This window comes from Urocampus carinirostris, chromosome 4 (genome assembly GCF_059441175.1).
Source record: "Urocampus carinirostris isolate Australia breed hairy pipefish chromosome 4, RoL_Ucar_1.0, whole genome shotgun sequence".
NCBI lineage: Eukaryota > Metazoa > Chordata > Actinopteri > Syngnathiformes > Syngnathidae > Urocampus > Urocampus carinirostris.
In genome coordinates this window covers 46,305,311-46,317,557 of record NC_142352.1, presented here as the reverse complement: position 1 = coordinate 46,317,557, position 12,247 = coordinate 46,305,311, and the positions used below count along the sequence as shown (strand labels likewise).

General features: G+C 39.1%; 1 protein-coding gene across 3 annotated transcripts in view; it reads left to right on the top strand.

The window, feature by feature from the left end:
* Window positions 1-1,287: 1,287 nt before the first annotated feature.
* Window positions 1,288-12,247, top strand: part of rasgrf1 (Ras protein specific guanine nucleotide releasing factor 1) — an 82,119-nt gene continuing 71,159 nt past the window's right edge. The window contains exons 1-3 of one of the 3 annotated variants that reach the window (XM_088334708.1): window positions 1,288-1,812; window positions 5,949-6,047; window positions 10,735-10,841. In XM_088334708.1, the coding sequence (XP_088190834.1) occupies window positions 1,549-1,812; window positions 5,949-6,047; window positions 10,735-10,841 (470 nt within the window). In that variant the 5' untranslated portion in view covers window positions 1,288-1,548. Of the gene's footprint in view, window positions 1,813-3,976; window positions 4,006-5,948; window positions 6,048-10,734; window positions 10,842-12,247 lie in introns of those variants that run through there. The other 2 variants (XM_088334709.1, XM_088334710.1) reach the window with 2 other exon arrangements.

Genomic DNA, 12,247 nt, shown 5'->3' with positions numbered 1-12,247 from the left:
GTTACTGTTAGTTTCACTGCCGATTTTAAATGCGGATCTGAGTGCATAATTTGATCGCCGGCAAGCTATTTTTGCTTTGTGGTTGTTTATTTTAGCATGATCGATCAGTGCCACACAACCTCGCGTACCATAATTGATCAGATCGACACAGTATAGACACTTTGCTTTCCCTGGAACATCACACTTTGCGATGAACTGGCTCAAAGTTTCTGTAACTTCCTCGATCTTTGCGCCGATTTTAACGTTTACTGTGACAGTCTTCTCCAGCCATGACCACTTAAATTTATTCTTGATTCCTTTATCAATCTCGGAGACAAAAGCCTCGTCTTCTTTTCTTAGTATTTTCATATTTACTTTTTCAAACACTCATTTCACCGTTTGAAAAGACCGGAAGGAGCGCCATGTTTGAGAAAGCCAATGCTCTGAACAAAAGCTCCGCTGATTGGTTATCAGCGAACCTATCGACCAATGGTAGGAGTTGATCTATTTGTTAGCTAAACCACGTTGTGTGTTATAGATCTAATGCGCTGCGCTTCTTTTTGCCGATTTTTCTCGCGATCTCTAACTGCTAACTTGGGGTGATGAAACAGTCACGTATCATACCTCACCCCCCCAAAATATTTTCTCATCGAATTTAGACGATTTACGGGAATGACCTTTGGGGTTCAAAAACAGCGGAAATCCGCGGATCCGCGGAAAATTCTGATCCCTGATTTTTAAAGCAACAACAAAAAAAAAACTCTGAAACACATTGTCCCTGAAAACCACTGGAAACATGAATTCATATGTTTACAAATCTAAAAAGATTTATAAAATACATAACAATTTGAACCTTTCACGTTTAAGCCAACAATACATAAACAATTGAAAAATGCACATCAACAAATCAAAAGAGGGGAAAAAAGCCTCTGGATTGGAGCCGGCTGCCTATTGTTTGAAAAAATGAAGCCTGTTGTAAGCTGTCACATGTTGGATATGCTGTTAGTTAGGTTTAACATGCATCAGTGCTGTAGAAAACAATGTTTTAGGTGGTAATAGTTTTGTCCCCACATGGATTGGATATACCCCCTGCGACTGGTGACGCCGGTTTCGCACGCACTAAACTCGGCTCTGTGCTAATACAATTTGGAACTCTTATAGCAGATATTTGCATGGCCATGTTTTATTCTCCGAGCCATATGTGCTCACGAAAAGAGCAGAATATGGCTCTGGTCAGGAGCCATAGGTTCCCGACCCCTGGTATAAAGTGCTGAAAGCTGGAAAATCACGTGATTGCGCTTCCTTGCGCTCACGCTTCGGAGCGAGTGCGCGCGTGCACGCTCTTCCATCCTCTCAAAGAGGACTCTTGTGTGACGGATGCGTTCCTTCTACCTTGAACGTGCATGTGCTTGGTTTTCACTGTGTGTGATTGTTTTGATGAGGTAGGGAAGAAGGGAGAGGGGCTTCTTCCTCAAGAGAAGGGGTGAGGAGGAGGAAGAAGGCAACGAAGATGTAAGGAATCAGCAGCACGCACGCGTCCTCTCAGGGGGCTGCAACAAGCAAAAGGGCATGAGGCTCAACGATGGCCATGTCACCTACCTGGCGCTGCTGGCCAGAAAGGACGGCACTAGGCGCGGGTGCCTGAGCAAGAAGAGCTCGGACAACACTAAATGGCACCCCAAGTGGTTCTGCCTGCTGCAGAACATGCTTTTCTATTTCGAGAACGACTCCAGCTCGCGCCCCTCTGGACTTTACCTGCTGGAGGGATGCGCATGCGACAGGGCGCCCTCACCCAAGACGCCCCCTTCCGCTAAGGAATGCCTGGATAAGCAGGTAGGATTGCCTGGGGGGCCGTTTCTGGGTAAAACTGATGGAACAAACTTGCACCCAAACTTTTCGCAGTGTCCCATCTGGCGGAGGCGGCTTGCCCCGTCCTTTGCAGTTTTCACGTGTGGAACCAATTCCTTGTCTTGATATTTATAGCTTCCTACCTTAGCAACCGTTTGTGCCTGCGCCTGGCGGTATGAATCTCTCTCCCCCGAAACAGTGACATTTACACCGAGTCCATCCAGGGGCGATTTTAGGTTCAGTGATTTGGGGTAGCTGAGAACCCGAGGAGGGCTTGGTAAACTATGGCCTGCTGGTTTATTGCACCCAGCCGGCTATTTTATGCGGCCCTTCAAACGAAACGGGTCAAAATATCATGACAATGATAAATAAAGTGCTACTCTTCAAAACATATTTATGGGGTGCAAGCTTTGTCCCCATTGTCCCATTGTGTGTCTGCAACAATAATAATACTACATAAATACGACAAAAATACCACCAAATTACTATTAAACTAAAACTCAAATTTAGTGCTCAAAAACACGGACCTAATATACGATTATGTCTTCATTCTCGTAAGTAAAATAAAATCAGAAATACTCCAAAAATACTACTACTGTGATGCTATGATACAAAAATACTATTAACAAAATATTTGAACACAAATGATACAAAATTGCAACTAAAGTAATAATAAAAATACTAAAGAAATACTACAAAGATCCTGGTATTGTCAGGTACCAAAACAGGATAACGACCCAAATGCGTGACGTTACTCACACAAGCTTTTTATTTTACGGGAAATGGGGAGTCATGCACATTAGGCAGCAGTCTGGCGTGGAATGATAGGAAGCCAGAGGCCGACGAGATCTATACCAATTGCCCGAGCAGATATCGGACATATGGGTCTATTCCGGACAGGACGGGACACACAGGATTGATATCAAAACAGGATATCAAAATTAAACAGGACAAACTAGACAGGAAAGAAACTGGAAACCAATATTAAACAGGACAAAAAAAATGGCAACCATACAGGACAGGAAATACCAACAGAAAACAGGACAGAGTCAAAACTCACGTCTTGCGGGGCAGGGGTTTGCTGACGGACTGACAAAGGAAGAGTGAGAGCACTGAGCTTAAATAGACGGAAAGCCAATCCGTCAACAAGCCGCAGATGGCGCCACACGGGCGGGAACAATTGGGCGCCATGGCAGGAATGGGAATACGGCACATATACTTTCACAGAAGTACTGCAAAAAACAGTACAGTATTACTATAATACAAAAATACTGCTACATAATTATTACGACATAAATCTTACAAAAGAATACAACTACTGTAATATTGAAAAATACTAAAGTAATACTACAAAGATACAACCGTGAAAACACTTCAAAATACTTCTACAGAAATACTACGAAAACTCTCAAGTAATACTACAGTACAATAATACTCCTACATAAATATTACGACAGAAATAGGAAAAAAGAATACTTCTGCAGATGTATTATGACAGAAATACTACTAAAATATAACTAGCGTAATACTACAAAAGTACAGAAATACTAAATGTGACTGCAGAAATTCTACAAATTGGAAACAAATGGATTGAACCATATCAAGGCTGTGGAGTATTTCAGGTGCCGCATTGTTCACATTTTTGTTTTGTTTTCCTTTTTTTTAAACATCCAATGCAGAAATATCCAAAGTCCGGCCCAAAGGCCACTTCCGGCCCATGATCAAATTCTTACTGGCTTGTGGCCTCTGTCATAAATTTGTGGCCCGCCAGTATTGTTGACCGCAGTATGAAATACATTCGTACCAAACAAAAAGCAAACCACCAATTCACAAATAATGGCAGAAGCCTTTTAGCCATCTTGCTCTTGGCTTCTTGTAAAAATTTGAGCCCACACCATTTCTGACATGACGACTGTATATCAAAGAAAGGAAAGTTGACATTAAGGGCACCTGCTTTCAGAACAAGTGGAAATTTAAGATTTTTTTTTACAGAAATCGGAAACAACTGTGTCTGCCTAATTTGCCAAGAGACTTTGGCTGTCTTTTTAAGAATATTATATCAGGAGGCACCTCCATACGAAACATGATGACACCAAAAACCTAGAAAAGAAGGCTGTGAAAATTGGAAGCAAATGGAAGATGTTTTAACAGCACTGAAGCGCTTTCTCACGAGACATTGTGAGTAAAACGAAAATGTTACAATGGCGAGCCACACTCTGATCGCCATGCGCTGCCCACCTTTCACGGAGGGTGATTTTATTAAAAACTGTTGAATGAGTGCCCGGCTGAATAGTCGGCCCTCCCAAATTTTCAGCTACCAAATCTGGCTTGCTATCTGAAAAGTTTGGACACCCCTGCCCTAAAGTGTGCAAAACTCTAAAAGATATATATCATGCGACATATTTAGGAATTTTTGTTGCTGCTGAATTCTATTGCACTACTTTTCATTGCGCTAATGTTACGATGCACTATTTTTCATCGCACTATTATAGTTATTTAGGCCAGCGTCTAAGCACTACGTTGTAAATATTTTTATCCTGACACTCTTGTATCTTATTTTATCTCCATTCATTATTACACGTATACTCTGGAGTGCCATGTCTAATCTCATTCCAAACACTCACACATTAACCGTAGCACAGGGCGAGCGACAATATCAAAATAAAGATAGAATAAAACCATTGCAAACCTACCATGAACTGGCCATCCTTCTAAACTTTTGGCCCATACAAATGAAAAAGCTATCCAGGGAAGCAAACAAAAGGCATGCAGGCATACACAGCTTAGTTGGACAATCTATGCAGAAGACAAGTAGTAGTTGTACTCTGCATAAATCTGCCCTATGAAAGAGTGGTAAGAAAAAAGTCCTTTCTAAAGGAATATCAAAAGGACTGTTTGGTGTTTGCAAGAAGCCACATAAAAAACACAAATAACATGTGGAACAAGGTGCTTTGGTAGGATGAGACCAAAATTTAACTTGTCGGGCTGAATGTAAAGTGTTACATCTGGCATGAGAGTAACACTGCACATCACCCTGAAAACACCATCCTTCCTGTCAAACATAGTGGTGGTAGCATCGTGCTCTGGGGTTGCTTTGCTTCACAGGGATTGGGAAGATCGTTACATTTCATAAGAAGATGGACGGACTCAAAAAAATGTGTCAAAACGGTTCCCGTCCCTTGGTTTGAACCAACAATATAAAAGCTTTCAGATGGCTGAGCCAAAGTCCAATTCTAAAACTAATTTGTGGAAAAATCGTAAAACATTTGTGCACAAACAATCAACATCAAACCTTAAGGATATTGAACTGTCTTGAAAAGAAAGAAGAATTGTAGCTTGTACAAAGTATTAACTCAAATGGGGCCTACTACTTTTTAATCATTTTGTAGCACAATGTAAAATGTTGAATACATTTGATTCCTTTTCACAATTGTGCTCCACATGTTGTTGATTCTAAGAACTTTTTTCTCAGCATTTTATCAATACAGTTGAAGCCTGAAATAAGGCAATACTGTATGTCAAAAGTTGTTGGTGGACAAACTTTTGCAACACACTGCAATTGCATGTCTCGTTGCTGTTGAGTATTGAACATCACGTTGATGTGCTCACTTTAGTTGAAATGAGGACATTGACAGAAAGTGACTGACCAGGGCATCCAGATTACCAACAAGACTTGAGTCAATGAGTGGATTAAGGTCCCGTGAGGTGTTAAGGACGCCACCAACCTGTTTTGGATTTTAAATGCATGCCAAAACCACATACATTTTTTTATTGCATCATTGCTTATCGACTTTGTAAGGAATGTATATTTCAACATAATAACATCAAAACAAAAACAAAAATAGTCGGTATATTATAAAATGCTCTTATTGAAATATTTACGTTTGTATTGTTATGGTCGATTTTCACCCAGCTATAAAAACAAGATTATAAAACACTAACTGCTGCCAAAACCTATATCATAACTGCACTGTCAGTCAACATTGTTACAACCAGCCCCTCTCCCACTCAGGTGTATTCTCATTTTGCTATTTTTATAGTACATCTGCAAAAAAAGACGTGTAAAGCCAATCAGCATAGAGATGGTAATTTGAGTATTTTGGGCAAAAATGTCATTTCAGATCTCTGAGATCAAGGTAAGCCAGGGGAGTATGGCATCGAAATCTGGACGGCCTGTTATGTCAAAACCAACTACATCTGGAATTAACATATTTACACAGGTGAGGCTGCAAGTGGCATCACTAAGAACAAAACAGGGAAAATATTTATAATTTATTTATTAATTAATGAATACTAATATATAGTTCAAGGGTCGCAAACCTTTTCAAGCTGAGAGGTCATTTTTGTAACTAATTAGCTTAAAGGGCACCCAGTTTGGAATGCATTTGTAAAATGATTTAAAATGGATTTTTACTTAAAAAAGCATGTTATTACTATGTTGTCAATATGTTTTTCCGGGTTAAATATTTGAAGTGGGGTTAAATAGACTTAGTCAACCACTAAAAAAAGTAATTTTATTAGGATATCACAATGACCCAGCTCTGGTGAGCTATTTTCAGAACAGGTCCGCGGGGCACCTCAGTTGTCCTTTGGGGGCACCCTTGGTATAGGTAATATGATTAGTGTAATAACAAAATTAAAAAAAAAAAATAGCAGATGTGTTGTAATGTAATGAATTGTCAGGTAACAGGAAACTCTTTTCATTTATTTATATAATTATTTTGAGGTTAATTTGATTTTTATAGAAAAAAAAATCGGAATTAAGGGGTACACTGGCAGGAAAAAGGCCCAGAGACCAACACAAAAAATAGAAGAATTCTCATGGATAACAAAGCTTAAAAATCATTTAGAGCATACTTTCCTCTGAAGTTTAAGTTACGGACTGCCTCCACCCTTCTATCGTGTGTATGTTACCGAAAAGCTAACACAAGAAGAGGGTTGATATTAGTAGTCGACCAATTATTGGGCGGGCCAATTATCGGCACTGATATTTGGGAATTTGATGGCTATCAATTAAATCTTTTGTTTTTTCAATTGACGAGCTGGTTACTATGTCTGTTGCAGCCAAGACTCTCATTCAATGATCGTACTCCTCCCCTCCCTCCTCCTTTCTTCTGCTACCCCTGTGTCTTCTGTTTTGATAAGCGACCGGGGTCGGAGCAACTAAAGCAGGAGAGGGCGGCAAATCAACTTCTCCCGATATGCCTGTGTCCATGATAGTAAACCGTTTTTGTGATTAACAAATAGCTTAAAAGGTGTAGTTAACTTGTTTTAGGGAGCTACATTCTGGTGCAGACTGATGAATTAGCTCTTATCATAGCATTAATTCATCAATCAAGTGTTGTCTGAGATTGAGAGCATAGAAAGCTCGCTAAAATGGAAGCGATGAGCTAATGATAACATTAGTTGGTCAATATGGCTCTAAAAATTTGCGATTTCTGATGAAATTCCGTTGCACTTTTTGATTTAATTTAGTTGAAGTCATGTTGGTTGTATTGCATTTTATTCATTAGGGCTATTTTTAAAAGTTTCAGGGAGCTATTTGAGTTTTTATGTACAATTGTACGAGTTGCTGCTAAGCTTACATTTATTTCCTGAACTGTAAGTTTTTGGTTAAGTAAAAGATTCGTCATGTTAGTTGTGATGAAATTCCAATGTATTTACATTAAAATGTTTCAGAAGGCTATTTAAGTTTTATTTGAATTCATAACAGATATTATTTGTTTTGTTTTGCATTATTAAAAAAGGTTCATGCCAATCTTCAAGCTTTTACAACAAATGAATATCGGCTCCAAATATCGGTTATCAGCCTCCTATTAATACTAATAAATGGTATCGGCCCTGAAAAACTCATATCAGTCGATCCCCAGTTAAAATGCACACTGCGCCATCCATGCGTGTGTTTGTGTGCTTGTCTGTGTGCAAAAACTGCGGGAAAAAAGATCCATGCCAGTGGATCTTATCATTGTGTGACAGGGAAAGGGACAACACAGCGAATCGATGCCAAGCCAACTGCCACCTTACAGTCCTCCTGTGCTTTTTATAGTCGCACCTCCCCAAAAAATAGAACAACAAAAAACATCTTTTCCCTCCATCCATCACTCCTCAATTGACCCCCCCAGCTTATTGCAGTATTTGTTCCGCTTTCTTATTCCCCATTTAGAAGGCGAGCTTCGTTTAAGTCCACTGTTACCATAGCAACGCCTATTTGCATCAGAAAAAAATGGATTTAAAGGGCCCAATAAAAATAGAGAATATGAGTTGGAATTGCGCACTCAGACAAGACAAATACGACAAATACGCCAGGCGGCAAGTGGTTGTGATAAATAGTTTACATTTTTGTATTCTTATTTTAGTAAGGGCGGGAAAAAGTGGAAACTTACAGATTTAGTGACCTTTTTTACAACAAGGATCTCCAACCTTTTTCAAGCCTAGAGCTACTCTTTTTACTTATTAGCGCAAAGGGCACACATTTTGATATGCGTTTGTATAATAACGACCTATCCCGATACAATTACCAGGGTTAATTATGGGAAGTAGGGTTAAACAGACTCAGTAAATCACAAAAAATAAAATAAAATACTAAAAAATCACAATGACCCAGCATTGGTGAGATATTTTCAAAACAGGTCTGTGTGTCATGATTACCGATGTGAATCACCTGTGCCCGCTCATTTGGCGCCAATTGCTGCGGGCTCTGATTGGCTCCCTGTCCCTATCCAAACCCAGTCCTGGTAATTCCCCTGTTGTCAGTCCGTCTGCGAACCTCTGTTGATACAAGACAAGCCTTTTTTGACCCTGACTCTCGCCTGTCCCGTTTTTGCTCCCTTTTGTCTCTGGCTACGACTCGTTTTGATCCTGATCACGTCTGTTTTCCCGTCCCGGCTTACGACCCGTTTCTGACCGCGACCACGTTTTTGCTTTTCCGTCCCTGAAACCGTCATCGCCCGCTACGGAAGATCCACTTCCGTATTCTGATCACAATCCGATTGCGAGAGAATTGTGACCCCTGTCTTACAATTACAAATGAGTCAAACATAAAAAATACAAATAGAAAGTAAAATATATTACTCTAAGAAGATAGAAGTAAAAATAATCAAACCGAATATGACTGATCAATTAATTTCATGTGATTAATTATAATAATAACAATAATAATAATTATTATTATTTTTATTGTTGTTATTATTTTAATTGTACCGTAAATACTATATTACAGCATTTTTTGTTGTAATTCATTGCCTAAAAAGTGATTTACAAACAAGTTTGAATGGTTAATTCATTGATTTAAACATTATAATTTTTTTGTTGAATGCCGATCAAAAACTCCCACCCCTCCCTAATTAAATACGTTTTGACCCATTGTTTTTTTTAAATGTATTTCTGTTTTAAAATTGTCTTTATTATCATTCATAACAACGTAGTGAACCATGTTTGCAACAATATTATACATGGCACTCGAGGATATACACGTAATAAACAGTTAAATGAAGAAAATAAGATAAAAGCCTGTCAGCATAAGTAGGGAAAATATTTACAAGTTGATATGTTTACTATGCTTTTATACTGGGGGATATTGCATAGGATGGTAGATTGTTATTTTAACTATTATGCGATGTTTACATCATTGACACTACAAGCCAAAAATGTTGCTGTTCTCTTTGTAACCCAGCAGATTTTATAAAAAGAAAGGGCTCAATTTGGAATTTGGCATCGTGAGGGTTTTTTTATAGTCCTCTTTTGTTCTCCTTGCCCTTTCAAAATTCATTGATATATTCCTTCTTTTGAGTGTTTGCTAAACTATAAACTTATCAGTGGTGTTTGGGGATTGGCCAAAGTTGTGATGTCAGTAAAACTAAAATTAGTGCATTGTACTGTAACTGTGGTGCAATGAAAAGTAGAGCAATAACATCTAAAAATCTCAAATAAGTTAATACATAATACGGTATGAAATATTCTACACCATTTAGCTATTTCTTCTCAAAATTTTGGGGTTGCGGGAATGAGAAAAATAACCCTTAATAGCCTTACTGTCTGATATAGCATATATTGTATTTTTTTATTTTAGTAAAATATCAAACAGTCCTTTGCTGGAACAGGGGACGGCTGAAAGTCGTTGTCCTTCCCCACCAAAACAGGGCCAGAAGCGTCCAAGTGACTTACCCGACGCCAGAACAGGGACAAGATGCGACCAAAGGATCCTTTCCTCGCCACCAGGACAGCGTATTGAAGGTGCCGACGTAGCCTTTCATTTTCATCTGGAAAGGGACGTGGAATCTTCCAGCTGGACCCTTTGGTGGCCGGGTCATTCTGTCACAATTTGCTGGTGGAGCCAAATGCAAGAAAGTTTGATTGGAGGCAGGCGCTCACAACAAGGGATGTTGTCTCCAAAAAAAAACAGGTCTTAAAACAACAAGTTAAGTGACCAAACCATACACCAAATAGAAACCTGACATGGTAAAAAGGACAGGATGAAAGTGGCATGGAAATGGCAATGACCCAACCTTGTGTGCTGTTCAAACAGTCATTATAAAGGAGCAGGGTAATCTCCATTAGCGTTGGGGAGTTTGGGAGCAGGTGTGCCGAGTTCCAGAGCCCTGGGTTGCACCCTCTGGTGAAGGTGGCGTGCCAGATCCTGACAAAATCTTCATTTTAACACGGCACGAAGTTAAAAATATGGAAGAGTATAATCCTAGAATGGGAACCATGTTTTTTTCTTTGTGAATGTTACTGTACTATTTTTCATTGCATTATTGCTACAATGCACTTACAACTTAGGCCAGTCCCCTAGCACTACATTGAGAAATTAATTAAAATGAAGTTGAGATTTGCCATTGATACAAGGCATTGTTGTGTAACAGACATTTACTTTTTGAGAATTTAATTTATGCCTGTTTTTTTTCATAGTATTACTTTACCATCACCTTTAATCACGACAACCAGAAAGCTTTGGAGCTGCGCACAGAAGACGTCAAAGATTGCGATGAGTGGGTCGCCGCTATCGCGCAAGCCAGGTAGCGCTCAGGTCTACTATTTTGAACTTAATGTAAATATTTTTCTTTTCAATGTGCTTTAGGGCTGGACATTAAATCCACCTAATTTCAAATATATTTCACGAATTTGCCCAAAATACCGAAGCTTTTGAATTCATACACTGCCAATGACATCCATATCCACATCCACTGGCAGGAATAAATAATTACCTGTGATGTCTATAGCCGTCAAAGGTAGAGAATGTGTTTATCCATCCATTATCTGCACAGTAGGGTTGCGGGGAGAATGTGTTTAATTTTAATATTTTCTTCAAAATTTGCTTTAGGCCTGGGCAAAAAATAGAATACCTCTTGAAGTTTTTCACAAATTTGCCTAAACTTGCAAAACATTCAACTCATTCACAACCATTGACGTCCATAGCCGTCAGTTGCATTGTTCGTAACATCTACCGCTGTCAAAGGTAGTGAATAAGTTATTGTAATATTTTTTTCTTACATTTTGCTTTAGAGCTGCACAATAAGTTACATTTTTTGTTTCGGATTTTGGACACAATTCTAACACATTTATTGCCATTGAGCAGTAATGACTAAATAAATGGTTGCCGATATATTGTCTGTAGCCGTCAAAGGCACTTGTTAAGTTAACTTTAATATTTTTTCTTAAACATCACATATACCTTGCATTGAGTGGGTTGGATGCAAATTCTGATTGGAGCAATTTAAAGTAGGGCTGCAACTAACCATTATTTTACTATTCAATGAATCGGTCGATAATTCTTTCGATCAAACGATGAATCGGATTTTTGAAAAATATATATTTTCAATCTCCTTTAGTTAAATATTGAAGTTTTGAAAAGATAAAGCAGCACGGCGGCGCAGTGGTTAGCGTGTGTGCGGCACAGTTCTGAGGTCATGAGATCGAACCTTCCTGTGTGAAGTTTGCATGTTCTCCCCATGCTTGCGTGGGTTTCCTCCGGGCACTCCGGTTTCCTCCCACATTCCAAAAACATGCATGACAGGTTAATTGAACGGTCCAAATTGTCCCTAGGTGTGAATGAGCGAGTGAGTTGTCTGTCTCTGTGTGCCCTGTGACTTGCTGGAAAACAGTTCAGGGTGTCCCCTGCCCACTGCCCACTGCCCGGAGATAGCTGGGATGGGCTCCAGCACCCCGCGACCCTACTGAGGATCAGAGGTGCAGAAATATAGTGCAAAAAAAATTAAAGCTGAACATTCCGTAATATAAAAAAATTGTCAAATAACTTAACAATAAATATAAATAAATACAATTTTATTCAAACCATCTGCAAATGTGTGATACACTATTTTTCAACGAGATCCAATGCACTTATTTGCATTGATAAAAGTGGATTATAAATCAACCAATCGATGAGTTAACGAGTGTCTAACGCTTTTAAAAACCGATCTTA